The following is a 15,441-nucleotide window of genomic DNA, read 5'->3' as shown; positions in this document are numbered from 1 at the left end:
TTCAATGTCTAGTGGAAAATCTTCCTTCCAAAATAAGGCCAGTCCGCCTGCCTAATCTCTCCTTGGTGATTCAAACATGTTTTTGAATTGAATTTTTCTCTGAACTCTCTCTAGCCTTGCTTTATCGGTCCATGTTTCGGCTATGAACACGACCAAAGGATCTTTTGCCCGCACCATATCTGCAAGCTGATCTTCTGTACGTAGGTTCCCAAACCCACGACAGTTCCATACTAGTAGACTCATTACTCCTAGCAGGGATGGGAACCAGCCTCCGCCAATATCAAGATATTTTCATTATCAATTTGAGAAACCAGATATTTCTTACTTGGTAACTCAGACTAACGTGCATGATGAGGAGCTGCACATTTCTACCCTAATGGTTCAGTCTTAATTAGAGCTTCTTGTGTTCCAGGTCTTGGGATACGTTTCCAAGTAGCCACAGGAGGGGTGTCATTAGGTGCTCTGTTTTCGGATGGAGGAACAGAGGTGTTTTTGGAGGTATTGAGGGGTGGTGGGGTCGGGTTATTTGTGTTAATGTTGTTGTTGGGAGTATTAATGATTGGTGGGGCCATGCTGGGTGTATGGAGGGATGGTGGGGTGTCATTTGGTGCTCTGTTTTTGGAGGAAGAAACAGAGGCATTTTTGGGGGTATGATGGGGTAGCGATGTTGGGTTTGGAAGTGTTTGAGGTATGGTAAATTGGTTAGAAATTTTAGAGGGAAAGGGGGTACGTGTGATTATGGGGTGGGTGTTTTCATGGGTTAAGTCTAGTATGGGAAAAGCATGGTTATTTGTGGGATTTTTTGGAGTATTGCATGGCGGTGGGGTCAAGTTATCTTTGGTAGTGTTGGGAGTATTTATGGGTGGTGGGGGCAGGTTGGGAGTATGGAGAGGTGATGGGATTGGGTTGGGATTTTGTTGGGTTTCAGCTGATACATTAGAGTTCTGAAAGGAATGGGGCGTAAAAGGAGGGCTATGGGAGGATATTTTTGGTTGAGGGGGGATATAATTTGGGGAAGTATCTTCAGTGTCCATAGGCTGCTCGTGCACTTTATTCCCAGGTAAGTCAAACTTCCATAATTCTCGATCTATTTCCTCAATTTGCTTCTCCAACATTTCCATGCTAACCTGTGATTGCACCAAATCTGGACCTAATTGATCATGGCCAGCATGACCATTCTGTGTAAGGAAAGAATTTTTTGAAATTTCATTTATTGCTTCCACCATTTGAGTAGTTTCTTGATTAGTCTGAGAGGCTCATTGTGTACGTTTCAAAAGTTCATCTATCGCCGGCGGCCGCCGTGATAAGCCGTCGGATTTTCCTCCTTTTGGTATGTCTTTATTTTTGACGTAGAAACCCAGCACTGTAATCACTGCCTTGCACGAGCTCACAAAAGGATGAGCACGTATCCAAGGACCATACCACTTATCTGTTTCCTCAAGTGTACCTTCACTGTCTAACCACAACTCACAATCACGGTCATTATGTGTTAGGCGCCCACACCAATAACATAGATTGGGCAGCCGCTCATATTTGAATGAAACCCATAGTTCTTTATCATCCTCGAGGCAAATAACCCTTCCCTGACATAAGGGTTGAGATATATCAATAAGAACCCACACTCTCATGAAAGCACCCCCATCTTCAATGGGCATTTTTGGGTGGCAGATAACTTTGCCTACAGTTTCACAAAGTTCTGCCGCCACTGTCGGATTCATATATCCTAGAGGAATACCATGTACCTGCACCCAAAAATGAGTAAGATTAAATGATAGTTCTTCCACAATTGAGTCCTTACCATATCGTTGTAGGACCATAAGATGCTTGTCAAAACTCCACAGCTCGTTGGCCATAATTGTATCCACCTCTTCCTCATTGTCAAAAGTGAATAAGATAACATGGTTACCAAGGTTTTTCACCCTGAAGCCATTTTTGGATCACCATAACGGCTTGAAAGTTGCTGCAATTGCATCAGTTTTTAAAGCTCACTTCATCAAAAATTTTGCAGCAATAGTATATTCAGCAGAAGCCAAATTTGAGTGTAACCGGAACTTAGGTCCTTCCCTATGCGAAAGAGAGAGCCCATTCCACTGTATAGTGAGATCCTCCATGGTGCAAGAGATGATGAGTGTTTCCCTATCCCTAAGGAAGAAAACCCACAACAAAACCTTAGTGTAACATTGTTACCCTAAGGGACAAAGCAGCACCTTCAAAGAGGGACAGCGGTTCTACAGCCAAGGAGAGGTTAGGGCATCCAACCTTCACTAGTGACAAAGAAACTCCTATAACGTAGATAAAGACTCCAAAGTTCATCTTCTTCTTTTTAATTGTTAAGAAACTATTGTTTTCCAATTCATTAATGTCATTCTACCATTTTTTCTAGAAACTTTTGAAAGCTACTTCATAAAATTAAAAAAAAAAAAGAAAAAAAAAAGAAAAAAAAAGATAGATAACTTTAGAAGTCTAAGAGCATCTCCAACAGGGCTGGCCATCTCCAAATTTTGGAGAGAAAAGCCACTGTTCACCCAAAATCAGCTCTCCAGCAGCCTCTCTATCTCCAAAAAAAATTTTAGATTTGCTACAGTAGCTTTCCAGGCCTGGAGAGTACTGTAGCAATCACTGTAGATTTTGCAAATAATATTTCTCATTAAACTAATACCGGTTGAATTAAAAAAATATTTTTTTCTCTTTCCTTCCTTTCTCTTTCTTCTTCACTCCGTCTCTCTCTTGCTTCTCTTTAGAAAAAAACTCTCTCTTTGCTTCTCATCAGAAAACGACGGTGAAGCTTAAAATCGACGAAGCTCTCTCTCACAAAACGATCTGCCCAGATATTTTGAAGCCCAAATTGTGGCTCAACCACCAGTGAGGAAGAACGGAAATCTGAGAACATCGGTCAACAATGGAAATCTGAGAATATCGGTCAACAACGGAAATCGGTACCCAAAATTTGATTTCATGGTTTTTTTTTAATAATGTTTGAATTTATTGGTGGTTTTGCATGATTTGCTATTGCTAATGTCTGGATTTAGTTTTGGATTTATGGGTTTTTTCTATGTATCTCTGATTTGTGTTTTTCTTTTTCACTCTGTTTCTTGATCTCATCTATAGCTATTTAATCAATCTTATTTAGAGTCAATAAGCTAATCTGATTCCTTTTAGTTTCTTATTTTTTAATAAATTTTTGGGCTTCATCTCTATTTTTGCATGCCAACTATTCGACTTAAGGCCTTCCCTGATACAGAGCTTAATCCCTTTCGACAGTAGTTGTTGAATATATATATATATATATATATATATATATATATATATATAGACACACACCAACAGAGAGGTTTCTGAGAGAAGCAATGGACGGGAATAAGAAAACGGCGTCATCTTCTTCCTTGACTTCTGAACTTTTTAGGTCCAATTAAAGAATCTTTTTCGTCATCTGGGATTTTTGGGTCTATCTTTGTGCCTTCAACCAAAGTATTGGCTTTAATCTCAGTTCAATTTTGTTGTTTTGAGCTAATGTTTAGAATCTATAAATATGTGATGTATTTTCTTTGATTGTTTCAATTTGATTTTCATTGATTTTATTTTGTTATGTTCGTCTGTTTTCAATAAATCTCCTCTCAAGTAACAAATGTGTCATGCCCAACAAAAAAACAAGTGCATATCTTTGTGTGGAGCAATGAAATTTTTCGTTCAGTATTAGGTTCGAGAGGCTTGAGGGCAAGCTTTTTGGGTTAAGACTAAAGATAGCCCCAAAATGGAAGTACCCAGCCTAGGGTAGTTGAGAGCAGGCCAAGGACAGGGCCTAAAATAACCAACCAACATGAATGCAAGAAGTTATTTAGGTTTCAGTGGAGAGGATCTTTCTAAAACCAGAACTCAGTTTCTAAACTGTAGGGAAGCCATTGTTTTTTGCAGTGTGAGTATCCTGGACGCCATATAAGGGAGTTCTTAATCTTCTACAAAGAACTCCCTGTGGTAAAAACATTTATTTAGACCTAGGCCTGAAGTATGGTGTTGATTTGTGATTTATCATTCATTCCTCTGGAGTTTGTTTCTTGTTTTGCTAGAGATTAAAAGTTTAAATGCTTTGCTAAGTAAACCTTTTGAATGCTTTTTTAGATACTTGTGCTCATATCATGGTTAATTACTTGCCTAAACAATATTTCCTCCTTCAGTATAACTTAATAGATGTTCAAGCTACATGTATCAAGAGGCTGTATTGTCCAAAAAAAAAAAAATTTCCTACAGGACTAGTAACAACATGCCTTTTCATGATGTATTCTTTGCTTTTAAGTATCAATATGTGAATTATTCAAACAGGCTGCAATAATTGTGTGTTTTTTTGGTGGCAGCAACTTGGGAAATTTTGTCCATGGGTCGTAATACAAATTATATATGCACGTAATATGCTTCTAAATGACTCTGATTCCGATGATGATTTTGAGATAATTGCGCTTCTTGCATTGGAAGAAGAAAGATTAGAAAAAGAAAGGGCATCAACATCACGTCGTGGTTCTGTTCCAGGCCGTAGGTGTATCCAACGTGATCATTGCAGCATTCATTGCAGCCCATGAAAAAATTAGAGATACAGAAACTCATTTTCAACTCCAATTGGATCTCATTGAGCACTTGTGGCAACGATGTAGTGATTCGATGTAATTTGAAATTTCTCTTCATTTATGTTAGTTTTCTACAGGTAAAATTCGATGTAATTTGAAATTTATCATATCTATGTTAATTTTGAAATTTATCAAGTCTTTTTGAAAAGTATGACTATTGAAAAATATTACCATTTGAAAAAAATAACCCTTAAAAAAAAGGCTATTGAGAAAATATAATTGTTGGAAAATTTGAAAATGTTACCGTTGGGAAATTTAAAAATATAGCCGTTAGGAATTTGAAAAATATAGTTGTTGGGAATGAATAAAAAAATAATAAAGAAAGATTAAAGAAATAATAAAGAATGAATGAAGAAATAATATTTAAATGAGATAAAGAAATAATAGAGAGTCTGTTGGAAAGTGTATTTTAAAAAGTGGGTAGCTAAAAGCTAAATGTCACTGTTCATTCTCCAAACAGGTAAAAATTAGGCAAAAATTTGGAGAGGCTGCTGGAGATGCTCTAAAGGTCACCCCGCCATAGTCAAAATATCCAATATCAACCTTCCAGGTGACCCCACCATATCCTGAACTTTAAAGTACTAACCCTGACTGAAAGGTTTTCTTATTGACACTATTTCTTAACCCAAAAATACCCATTGTAGAGATGTCATCTTTAGTAATCCGTGGTTTGATATGGCATTTTACTATATTGTAGCTTTTTTTTTTATTAGGGTACCAATGATATTTTCCCAGTAAGGAGATACCAATGATTGTTCACTCACTCATAATTGCATTATGAACCATTTTTTTTTTTTTTTTTTTTATAGTCCTTTAGCAACAATATTTGGTGATATTTTATTCATGAACTTGATTATTTGTTCTCACTCATAATTGCATTATGAACCAATTTTTTTTTTTTAGTCCTTTAGCAACAATATTTGGTGATATTTTATTCATGAACTTGATTATTTATTCCCCCTCAAAAAAAAAAAAAAAAAAAAAAACCCTTGATTAGGCTGTGTTCAAAATATGGTTCATAATGTTATTTGCTTGTTCAAAATATGACTAGGCTGTGTCTCTGTTTTTTACCATGTAAAGTGTGAACTTGCTTCTAATTTAGTAGAGTAGTTCTATCAAAAGAACAAGAAATGGAAGCTGGGAGGGAAGGAATAATTAAGGAGAGAGGGAAAAATTGCAATTAATTAGGGAAATGAGTTGGAAATCAATAAATAGTCAACTATATTTTTTTAGCCGTTAGATCTCTTAAAGATCTACGATATAAACCCAACTCATATATATATAGACACATACACACATACACTAGCATCTAAACAAGTGTGTTGCATGTGCTTAGAGACTCTTCTATTTTTTTTGGATAAAGGTGAATAATTTACATTTATTATAATTTGGAAATATATATTTTTATTTTTCAAACAAATAAAAAGGATAAACTTTAGAGTTAAGTAGTAACTATAATTTCTTTTTTGAACATGTGTTTGAAAGTGGTGTAGTGATATAGAAAAAAGTTTGGGTAGGAAAAATAAGGTGAACGTGAGGGGGAAAGAAGGCTAAATTTTAAGAGTTTTATTAGTTTTTTATTTTTTAAATTGGGGGTGTTTTACTTTTATTCGCATGAAAAAAGATTAAAAAAAATTCTAAATTTTAAGGAATAAAAAGATGAACATGAAGAGGAAAAATCCTAAATTTTAGGAGTTCACCTTTTTAATTCAAAATGAAAATTTTTTATTTGACATTTATAACATTCTTTCTAAGAGAAGCTACTTTTCATTAATGAATGTATTTTTAAATCACAAAAAAATCAAGTTTAAAGCAAGGTTTTCAGACCCGGACCGTTCATTGAACCGTAAAAGGGAGAGGTTCAAGGTTTTTGAGATCGAACCGAGGTCGAACCATGATAACGTCATAATTAATTTAATAATTAATTAAAGCCTAAATATAGATATTAAATTTATAAAACTAGCCAAATTGACAATATATCTATATATGTGAGGGAAATTTAATGATTTTTAAGCATATATTTAATAATTAAATAAGAAGGTTAATAAAATAAAATAATAACCATGAAAACATTAAAATTTATGATTAATTTTTGAAGTAAAGTTGAATATCTTTGAAGGATTTTAATTATATTTTTTTTTATTCCTTGTAAGAAATGGATAATTTAATTAAGTAGAATAAAATTGTGTTAAGTTTTTTTTTTTTTTTTTAAATTGCTAAAAAATCAGTTTTCATCCCGGTTCTCGGTTTTTACGGTCCGACCTCCCAGTCCGGTCCGATTCTGAAAACTATGGTTTAAAGAGGGGAATCCTTTATATATATATAACCTTACAAATTGTGGGTATCTCACTACTCAACAGATGGACAAAGTGAACTACATACATAACCTTTTATAGACTAAATACATTCACATCCTAAAATTATATCTCTTCCTATTTTACTATCCCAAAAAGCTACTCTATCAATTATACCATACAATTTTACAACACTCTCAGCATCCCAACTTTTATTTTATAATACAACATATAAAAATAATATTTCTACATAATAAAATAATAAATCCTAAAACTCAAATAAAAACAAAAACCCAAATCCCGGAGAGAGAGAGAGAGAGAGAGAGAGAGAGAGAATTGATAAAGTGAATAAAATATTAGTTTTTTTTTAAGTTGCAATAGTTGGTGTTTGTAAGTCCTAATGCTGGGCTTGTTTGGTGCATTAATGCTAAAATTTTCTTACATGTAACATTTACAATACCAAATGCGAATGCTCTAATTTAATCTCTCACAACCTTTTGAGTTCAGTTGCGTAGAAAGCATGTAATCTGAATGAACTTTCTTGTAAACTTCTGCTGACGGAAAGTCGTGCCCTACTGCAAGCCATATTCAATTTGAAAAAAAAAAAATGTAAGACCACGTGAAAGTAACAGTAGATAATTACATTGTACAACATTACTCGGGTAAAAGGTTTGGCAAAAGATACAGTCATAGAATTATTGATCATATTTTCAACTGGGCCCGTATAAGATTCCAATGACGTCTAGTCATTATACGAACGCGTTATTGCATTATTATATTTGACCTGTCATGGCTAGCCGTCGAAAAGTAAACGTGAGTCAAGGCACGACATTAATGGGACTATGTAGGTCCCTAGAAACCGGATGGCTAATCATTTTGCAACGGGACCAAACGTACCAGGAAGCACCCAACCCCTAGGATGGCGCGACTGCGGTCAATGGCAGAAAAAGCCTACTGCTTCTTCTCTATGGATATATAATTTGTGGTGAGAAATTTAAATCATATATATATATATATATATATCTGTTTAAAACATCACAAATTATCAATTGTGTTATAAGGTTATTGACGAAATGACCTATACTATTAGTCTTTTTTTTTTTTTTTGAAAAGAACCTATACTATTAGTCAAACATATAGGAAACGGGTGGCAACAATTTCACCTATTTAAATTTTAATTTTTAATACATTAGAAAAATAAAAGAAAATTAAAAGTAAAAACTAAACTAAATCCTAACTTAACTCTCACTTCTCTCTCTCCCTTCATTTTCCTTCACTATAATTTCGAAATTTTAATGTCCTCCAAACATAGACTGAGTTCTCTAATTGAACAAAACCAGCAACAAGTGAGTAGATTCTCTCTCTCTCTCTCTCTCTCTCTCTCTCTCTCTCAAATGCTCGCTGTCTTTTGAAAATTAAACTTCTTTGTCCAATGGCTTTGAAAATTCAAAACCGTAGAAATTCATTTGGCGAATCCATGGAACACTTCAATTTTTTTAATCAAACATATTTTTGGTTTCCCATTTAGTGTCATTGAGTTATGTGGCTGAACATAAAATATGAAAAAATGTCGATGTTGTGAAATTTTAAAGTACTCACAAGTACACGAATTGTACCGAAGTATAATTTGACAAGAACGAAGTCAAACTCACAAAGACTTGTATGAACGTAGGAAAATTAATCAAACTTTAACCAAATTAATCATAATCTAGTTTAATAAAAATTGGTTGTATTGAAATTAAATAAGCTAAGAAAATAATTAATCCAAGCAAAGATATTATAAGCTAAGGAATTAAAGTTTTGGAATCCACCTTGTTCATTTATATCAAGATATATTCATGATCATTAATTTTTCCCAATCTACTGCATGATAATCTAGAATTCAATCTTGCTATCATGGAAGATATTCTCATTAAAATTCCTATTTTAAAAATCTAAAGCATGCTCTTTTTTGCTTTCTTGGTATAAAATCAAATCATAAATTGTATTTGTTGACAAACAAATCCAAGAGATATCCAATTTTAAAATCAAACAATAATAAACCAAGCATTCAATTAATTAAGATAAATCTAAAATCATGAGAAAAACATGATTGAACTCATATTAAGAATATTATCCTAGTAAATTAATGTGAAGCAAGAACAATTTAAATCATTAAAGAACAACTACTGTGGAAAAAATTAATCACATTAATACTACGGCTAATCTTTAACAAGGTTTTCATCATAAATCTTAATTGAAAACTTAGCTACTCATGTTCATTAAAATAAAGCACAAAAATAAAATACTAAGTATTAAACTAGACAAATAAAATAAAGAAAGAAATAGCAACAGAGGAAGCTCCACATGCGGCTTCCTTCTCCTCTCCAAATGTTCTGCTTTACACATTACAGCATTAGCCTTTATTTTCTTTATCTCCTTACAAAGTTTTATGTTTACCCATATTTATATTCTCACAAAGACACACCGACCTGTAGCACTCAAAAGAGAGAAGTCGCCAGACATATTCTTATTACAAGTTGGACAAGGAGTTTATTAGTTGTAGGCCACATGTCCAAGACATTAGACTTGGGCCTCACTTCTCATTAAAGTCGTCTTTCTTTTCTTTTATTCTTTCTACCCCTCACGCCTGGATTAGACTTTCTTTTATTCTTCTCTTTCTTTTTCTTTTTTCTTTGCTTCACTGGATCTCCTCAAGGTTTGGCTTGGTTTTGGGCCCATCTTGTAACATTTAACTTCCACGTGAATTGCTTCTTCAATGATTTTTCTATTCCTTCTTCATGTAAAACTTTTATCACCTATAAAACAAAGATTATTAATCAGTCACAAATTAATATAAAAATGAGGCTAAAGATGCAAATATGAGGGTATTTTATTGTATAAGATTCATGAGTCGACCTTAAGACAATGGAGATAGGAAATCAATGTCTACTCAGTACTTACATTTATTGTTGGCAATTTTTTTTTTTTTTTTAAGGAGATATTGTTGGGAATTAAGTTGGCTAAGTTTATTTATTTATTTATTTTAGGAGGAAAATATAAACTTTATTAATGTAAGCAAGCTAAATCAGCTTGTAAAACAGATTGTATTTATGATGGAACATCCTTCATCCATACTTAAAAATTTGAGATACGAAAAGTATATTTAGCCAGACTATGAGCTACAAAATTGAATTCTCTTTTTGCATGAGAGTAAAGCAATTGTTCAAAATTTTAGGATAACATTCTCACGTCCTCAAGTAGCAAACCTATTGGTGTTAAGGATTGTGCATTCTTCCTCAAGACTTGTATCACTTCCATCGAATCTCCCTCCAAAACAACACATTGAAAGCCAAGATCTGTTGCAAAGGACAAAGCTGTAGTTGCTGCCAATGACTCGATCTCCACTACCTTGTAAGCTAGGTTGGTGCATTACCTTTGCGCATGAAGCTAAAACCAAGTCCTTCGCATCCCGGACCACCACGCCTATACCAACTTTCTTTTCTTTTGTAAAAACAGCGCCATCGAAGTTAATCTTTACCATATTCACTGGAGGAGTCAACCAGCAATTGTGAGATATTGGACAACTCCGTCGAACCTATGTCTCTGTTTCTTGTCTCTTCATGTGGAAGTCGTTCAGGCTGGTTTTCGATGCAGCAACAACTTGGTGAAGAGCAGTAGCAGAAAATTGTAAACGGACCTGGTTCCGTTGATTCCAAACTGACCATGTCGTGACTGCAAAAAGATCCAGCTGCTTACCCACCAATATTATCCACGAGACCAGGTTTTTAAAGTTTGTGAAACCAACTGAATTTCAGAAATTCCATAATGATTGGTCTGCCCAGACAATGTCAAGCTCAGTGCATGACCACAAAGTGTGGAGTGGGTCTTCGGCTACAACTCTACAGCGGTCACAGATTGAGTTGGCAATAATGGTTCTTCTCACCAAAGTTTGTTTCATTGCCATGGCATTGCGACAAGCCCTCCATATAAAAGTCTTTACCTTCTGTGGCACTTGCATCAACCAAATGGCTTTCCAAACATGCTTACACTCCATTGCAGCTATACACTCCATTGCTTGTGTAAGGCCAGAATTGCACATCCTTCGTTACTACTCGACTTAAGAGTATTGCCTTTATTATTTCTACATCTTCAACCACAAATAAACTATCCACCAAGTTTGCCCTCCATTGCCTCATGGTTTGGTCAATTAAACAGTCCACCGTAGAGTTTGCAAAGTTGTCTATGGGGCAGATAGGAAATTGTGGTGGATGTTTTCTTGGTAACCACCTGTGTTGACATATGTTAATATTCTCTCCACTTCCAACCCTCCATCTTGCTCCTCTTTGAATAATATCCTTTCCTCTAAGAATACTTTTCCAAGCATAGGACCCCAATCTTGAGTCGGCAGCTTCCATAATTGTAGTTTTTGGGAAAAAAACAAGCCTTAAACACCTTATAAAATAGAGATGTTTTGTTGTGCAAAAGTCGTTAGGCTTGTTTTGCTAGTAAAGAGTCATTGAACATTGCTAAATCTCTAAAGCCCATTCCACCCACCATTTTGGATTTTGTCATTTCTTCCCACTTAATCCAATGAATCTTTCTATGATCACCTCGTTGTCCCCACGAAAATTTTTTGATTAGAGATTCAATTTCCTTGCACAAACTAATAGGTAATTTAAAACATCCCATAGAGTAGGTAGGGATAGCTTGTATAATTGACTTCAATAACACTTCCCTTCCTGCTTGAGATAGCAATTTGCCTAAGTTAACCAAAACTAATGCTATTATGTGTTAACATTTCTTTTAATTCTCTTGCCAAACTATTAATTGGTTGTACGTCTTTGTCCGAGACATGAAAGAACTCTAATCAAGGCTGGATTGATACAATGATTACTTTAACATTGAACTTATTTCTTTGTAATAAATGAGTCTGTATCTACTTTTTTCGAGAAAAGATTGAAAAACTTATATATTAAGAAAAACCAGCTATATCAGGTTGAAGTATAAAGACAAATGTGGCAGTATAGCCTCCATCCATACAACATAATTCAAAACATTTATTGCATATCTAACTAGATTATGAGCAACCTTATCACCTTCTCTCTTAATATGAAAGTAACGTAATTGATTAAAAGAGCTAGAACAAAATTTTACATTTGTAATCAAAGAACCAAAATGACGAAAAGAGGATCCTCCTCAATTAAAGCTTTTATGATCAGCTCAGAATCGCCTTCCAAGACCGCACTATCAATCCCAATTTCAAAGGCAAACTCCAAAGCTTTGACTACTACTAAGGCTTCAATTTCCTCTACTCGGTAAGCCTAGGGAAGTTGCTGGAAGAAAGAAGTAATGGCCAAGTCTTGATTATCTCTAATGACAACACAGATACCAAACTTGTTTGCTACTTTGGAGACAGCTCCATCAAAGTTAATTTTAAACAAATTATTTGGAGGGGGTTGCTAAGAGGTGCGGGACTGTGGCTAGGAAGACACTTGAGGGGTTTACATTGCTAAAAATTCATAGTCCCTGTCCTTTAAGACCTAGGCGATTTGGTGAAGACTACAATTGGGCTGTGCTAGTTGGACTTGGTTTCCTTAAGTCCAAATTGACCAAGCTATAATGGTAAACAACTCCGAATTTTTTCTATTGTTGAATGATCCAAGAAAGCAACTCCTTAAAGTCCACGAATTGGTGGTTTCTTCGAAAATCCCATAACTCAAGATCAGACCAAACTACATCAAGTTTAGTGCATGACTATGTTTAGATTAGTGCCCTTAAATCCTATTGTATGATGCTATGTATGACATTATGTATAACTTAATGTTGTGATTAATAAAGTTGTTTTATTATTATCTGAAATAATGGTAACATGAATATTTGGACATTATCATATAGTCCATGAGATGCATAGTACGTGATTTATGTGATTTAGTCATAGAAGATATAAGTCACAAGTTCTTTGTAAACTCAGAATTTTAGTTCGTAGTCGGTGATGAAATTAGGCATTTCATTTACGAAGACTATAACATATCAACTAAGATGATTTACATGAACTCTTAATCCTGAGAGAATAATGGATCTGATCATAAAGTGTAGGTTGCTTTGATATATCAGGAGTGAGATTTAATGTAACGGTCAAAACCTCAATATGTTGGGCAGCTACATTTAGTGTTGATGGAACATATATTCTCAAGATGAAATTCATAATCTCTTAATGGAGATATAAAATATTCTCTTAAAATAAGTTTAATGGGTTCAGTTATTCAGAGAGTTAGGCCTAACCACTTTAGTAAGGAATTACTAAAGTATATATTTATGAAATCCAATTTCATAAATATATGATGAATGACTTAAAAAGATTAAATCAGGTACTCAAGGATTAAGATGTAGTAATCTATAAAGTGGCAGTTTTCATTCATGACTTTGTATTACTACGAATATTTTATGAAGAGGTTGCATGTATAATAAAGTTTTGAGATATAATTTATTAATAAGGCCTAGAATACAATTATATTTATATAGTGGTATTAAATATAATTAATGGTAACTTTGGACTTGCCAAGAGCTGACAGAAAAGCCCAAGACCCATTGGAGCTAGTGTCTTATTTGTTCCCTTTTGGTCCCACTCCAAGCCACACACTAAAGCCAAATTGGAAAAGTCCAAAAGACTAACCCAATTAGATAATCAGTTATGTGAAGAGAAACATACAGAATTTTTGTATGAATATGAAATGGTAAGTATGTGAGTGTGAGACACTCATTCATTAATTTTCTCTAGAACATACACATATAACTGATTAAGAGACCACAGTTCTTGGGCATCAAGTAGAATTGGAGTGAATATTAAAAGTGTTCCCAAGAATTTCTGATCTTTGGTTTTGAATTTCACCGCATCAAGGTACACTCTCTTATTCTTAAATTCTAAAACTTACATAGTGCATGTTATCAACTGCGAATGAAGTAGATCCGTTAATTTTCCATTGCATATATATTTATCCAACAAACTAAAGGGCGTGCAATGGTGACTCCAAGGCTACATGTCATCGGTCACAAATTGGATTCTTAATGATTGTTTGGCGGACTAAATTCTCCTTTGTGGGCATGGAATTACGAAAAGCTCTCCACATCAAATTCTTAACTTTGTTAGGCACTTGTAAAAAAGACCACACCCCTTTCCGTAGTTGTTTATCCCAATTCAAAGAATCCTCCTAGGGAGGTAAACCATCCTCCTCCTTCAAGATCTTGTACCCCAACTTGCATGTATACCTGCCATCCTGAAAGAAATGCCAGTAAAGAACATCCTCAGAGTCAACACAGGCTAAAGGGATTTTTTTTTTTCTTTTTTTAGCTTCCTAGGGAGTAAAGAGACCATCAAGCAGATTAGTGTTCCATTTCCTAGATTTTCCACATCAATTAAAAAATACATCGTAGCATCCTCCATTGAGTCTATCATGGATGATTGAATCATGGGGGGATGCTTAATTGGCAACCAATGGTGCTGCCAAATTTTCATAGATTTCTCATCCCCAATCTACCACCCTAAGCCTCATTAAATGACGTCATGACCTTGTAAGACACTCCTTCATACATAAGAACTAGACCTAGAGTCTTTGGCTTCCATAATTGAGCATTATGGAGAAGTCTCCACGCTTGCTTTCCCAGAACGGAATCGTTGAACATGGCCAAATCCCTGAAACCCATGTCATCCACTAGTTTAGATTTAGTCAATCATCCTATTTAAGCCAATGAATCTTGCAACGATGCCCAAGGATGAAGGATAAGGTAATTGGGTCTTTCCTTTATATAATTAAAACTTGTCTTTTTTCCCCTCCCTACAAATGAAGGAAGGCCTAAATACTTCTTTTAATGCTCATTTTGGAAGCCCAGTAGCAGGAAGAAGCCCAATAATATGGGCAAAGAAGAGTTAGTGGATTGATAGAAAAACCATTAAGCTCGAATGGCAGAAACAATGGATCATAGGCCCATAAAGTAAATAAATGGGCCTAAAGGAGCCCAGAGAGAGAAGTATTAAACCCATGGGCATTATGTGATGTAGAAAAGTAAGAATGGATCACAGCAAGCTCGAAGTAATGAAGTAAGTAAGTAAAGGTTGATGGAAAGTCCATGAGCCTCAAGGATGAAGGATAAGGTAATTGGGCCTAGGAAACCCAAAAAAGTTAGTAAAAGCCTATAGGAATGCAGAATTAGAAAATTGGCTAAAGATGCCCAAGGAAAGAAAATCGGCCAAGGATGCCCAAGAAGAAAAGAATGGGACAAAGGAGCCCACAAGCAATGTAATGGGTCAAGAAAGCCAAAAGTAGCATGAGTATAAATCCAATGACTATACTAAGTCACTGAGAAAAAGAACAGGCAGCAGGCCTAAGAGAAGCCCAGCAAGCACGGGTCAAATAATACCACGGCAGGAATAGCAAAATGGTATGGCAAGAATGGAAACAAGATTATAGAAGGAGCAAAGAATAGGCTAAAGATGGGAAAACTCACAATCAAGCAAGGCCTAACCCTTGAAAGGAGCAAGCTAGTAAAGAATG

At 34.9% G+C, this 15,441-nt stretch overlaps 1 protein-coding gene across 1 annotated transcript; it reads right to left on the bottom strand.

The window, feature by feature from the left end:
- Positions 1 to 368: 368 nt before the first annotated feature.
- On the bottom strand, positions 369 to 1,226 carry LOC115985557 (mucin-2-like). Its single transcript, XM_031108497.1, has one exon. It carries the CDS (start codon positions 1,224 to 1,226, stop codon positions 369 to 371), a length of 858 nt encoding a protein of 285 aa, XP_030964357.1.
- Positions 1,227 to 15,441: the final 14,215 nt, after the last annotated feature.

This window comes from Quercus lobata, chromosome 4 (assembly GCF_001633185.2).
Source record: "Quercus lobata isolate SW786 chromosome 4, ValleyOak3.0 Primary Assembly, whole genome shotgun sequence".
Taxonomy (NCBI): domain Eukaryota; kingdom Viridiplantae; phylum Streptophyta; class Magnoliopsida; order Fagales; family Fagaceae; genus Quercus; species Quercus lobata.
Note: the sequence above shows the minus strand (reverse complement) of the source record. Positions and strands in the feature narration are given on the sequence as shown.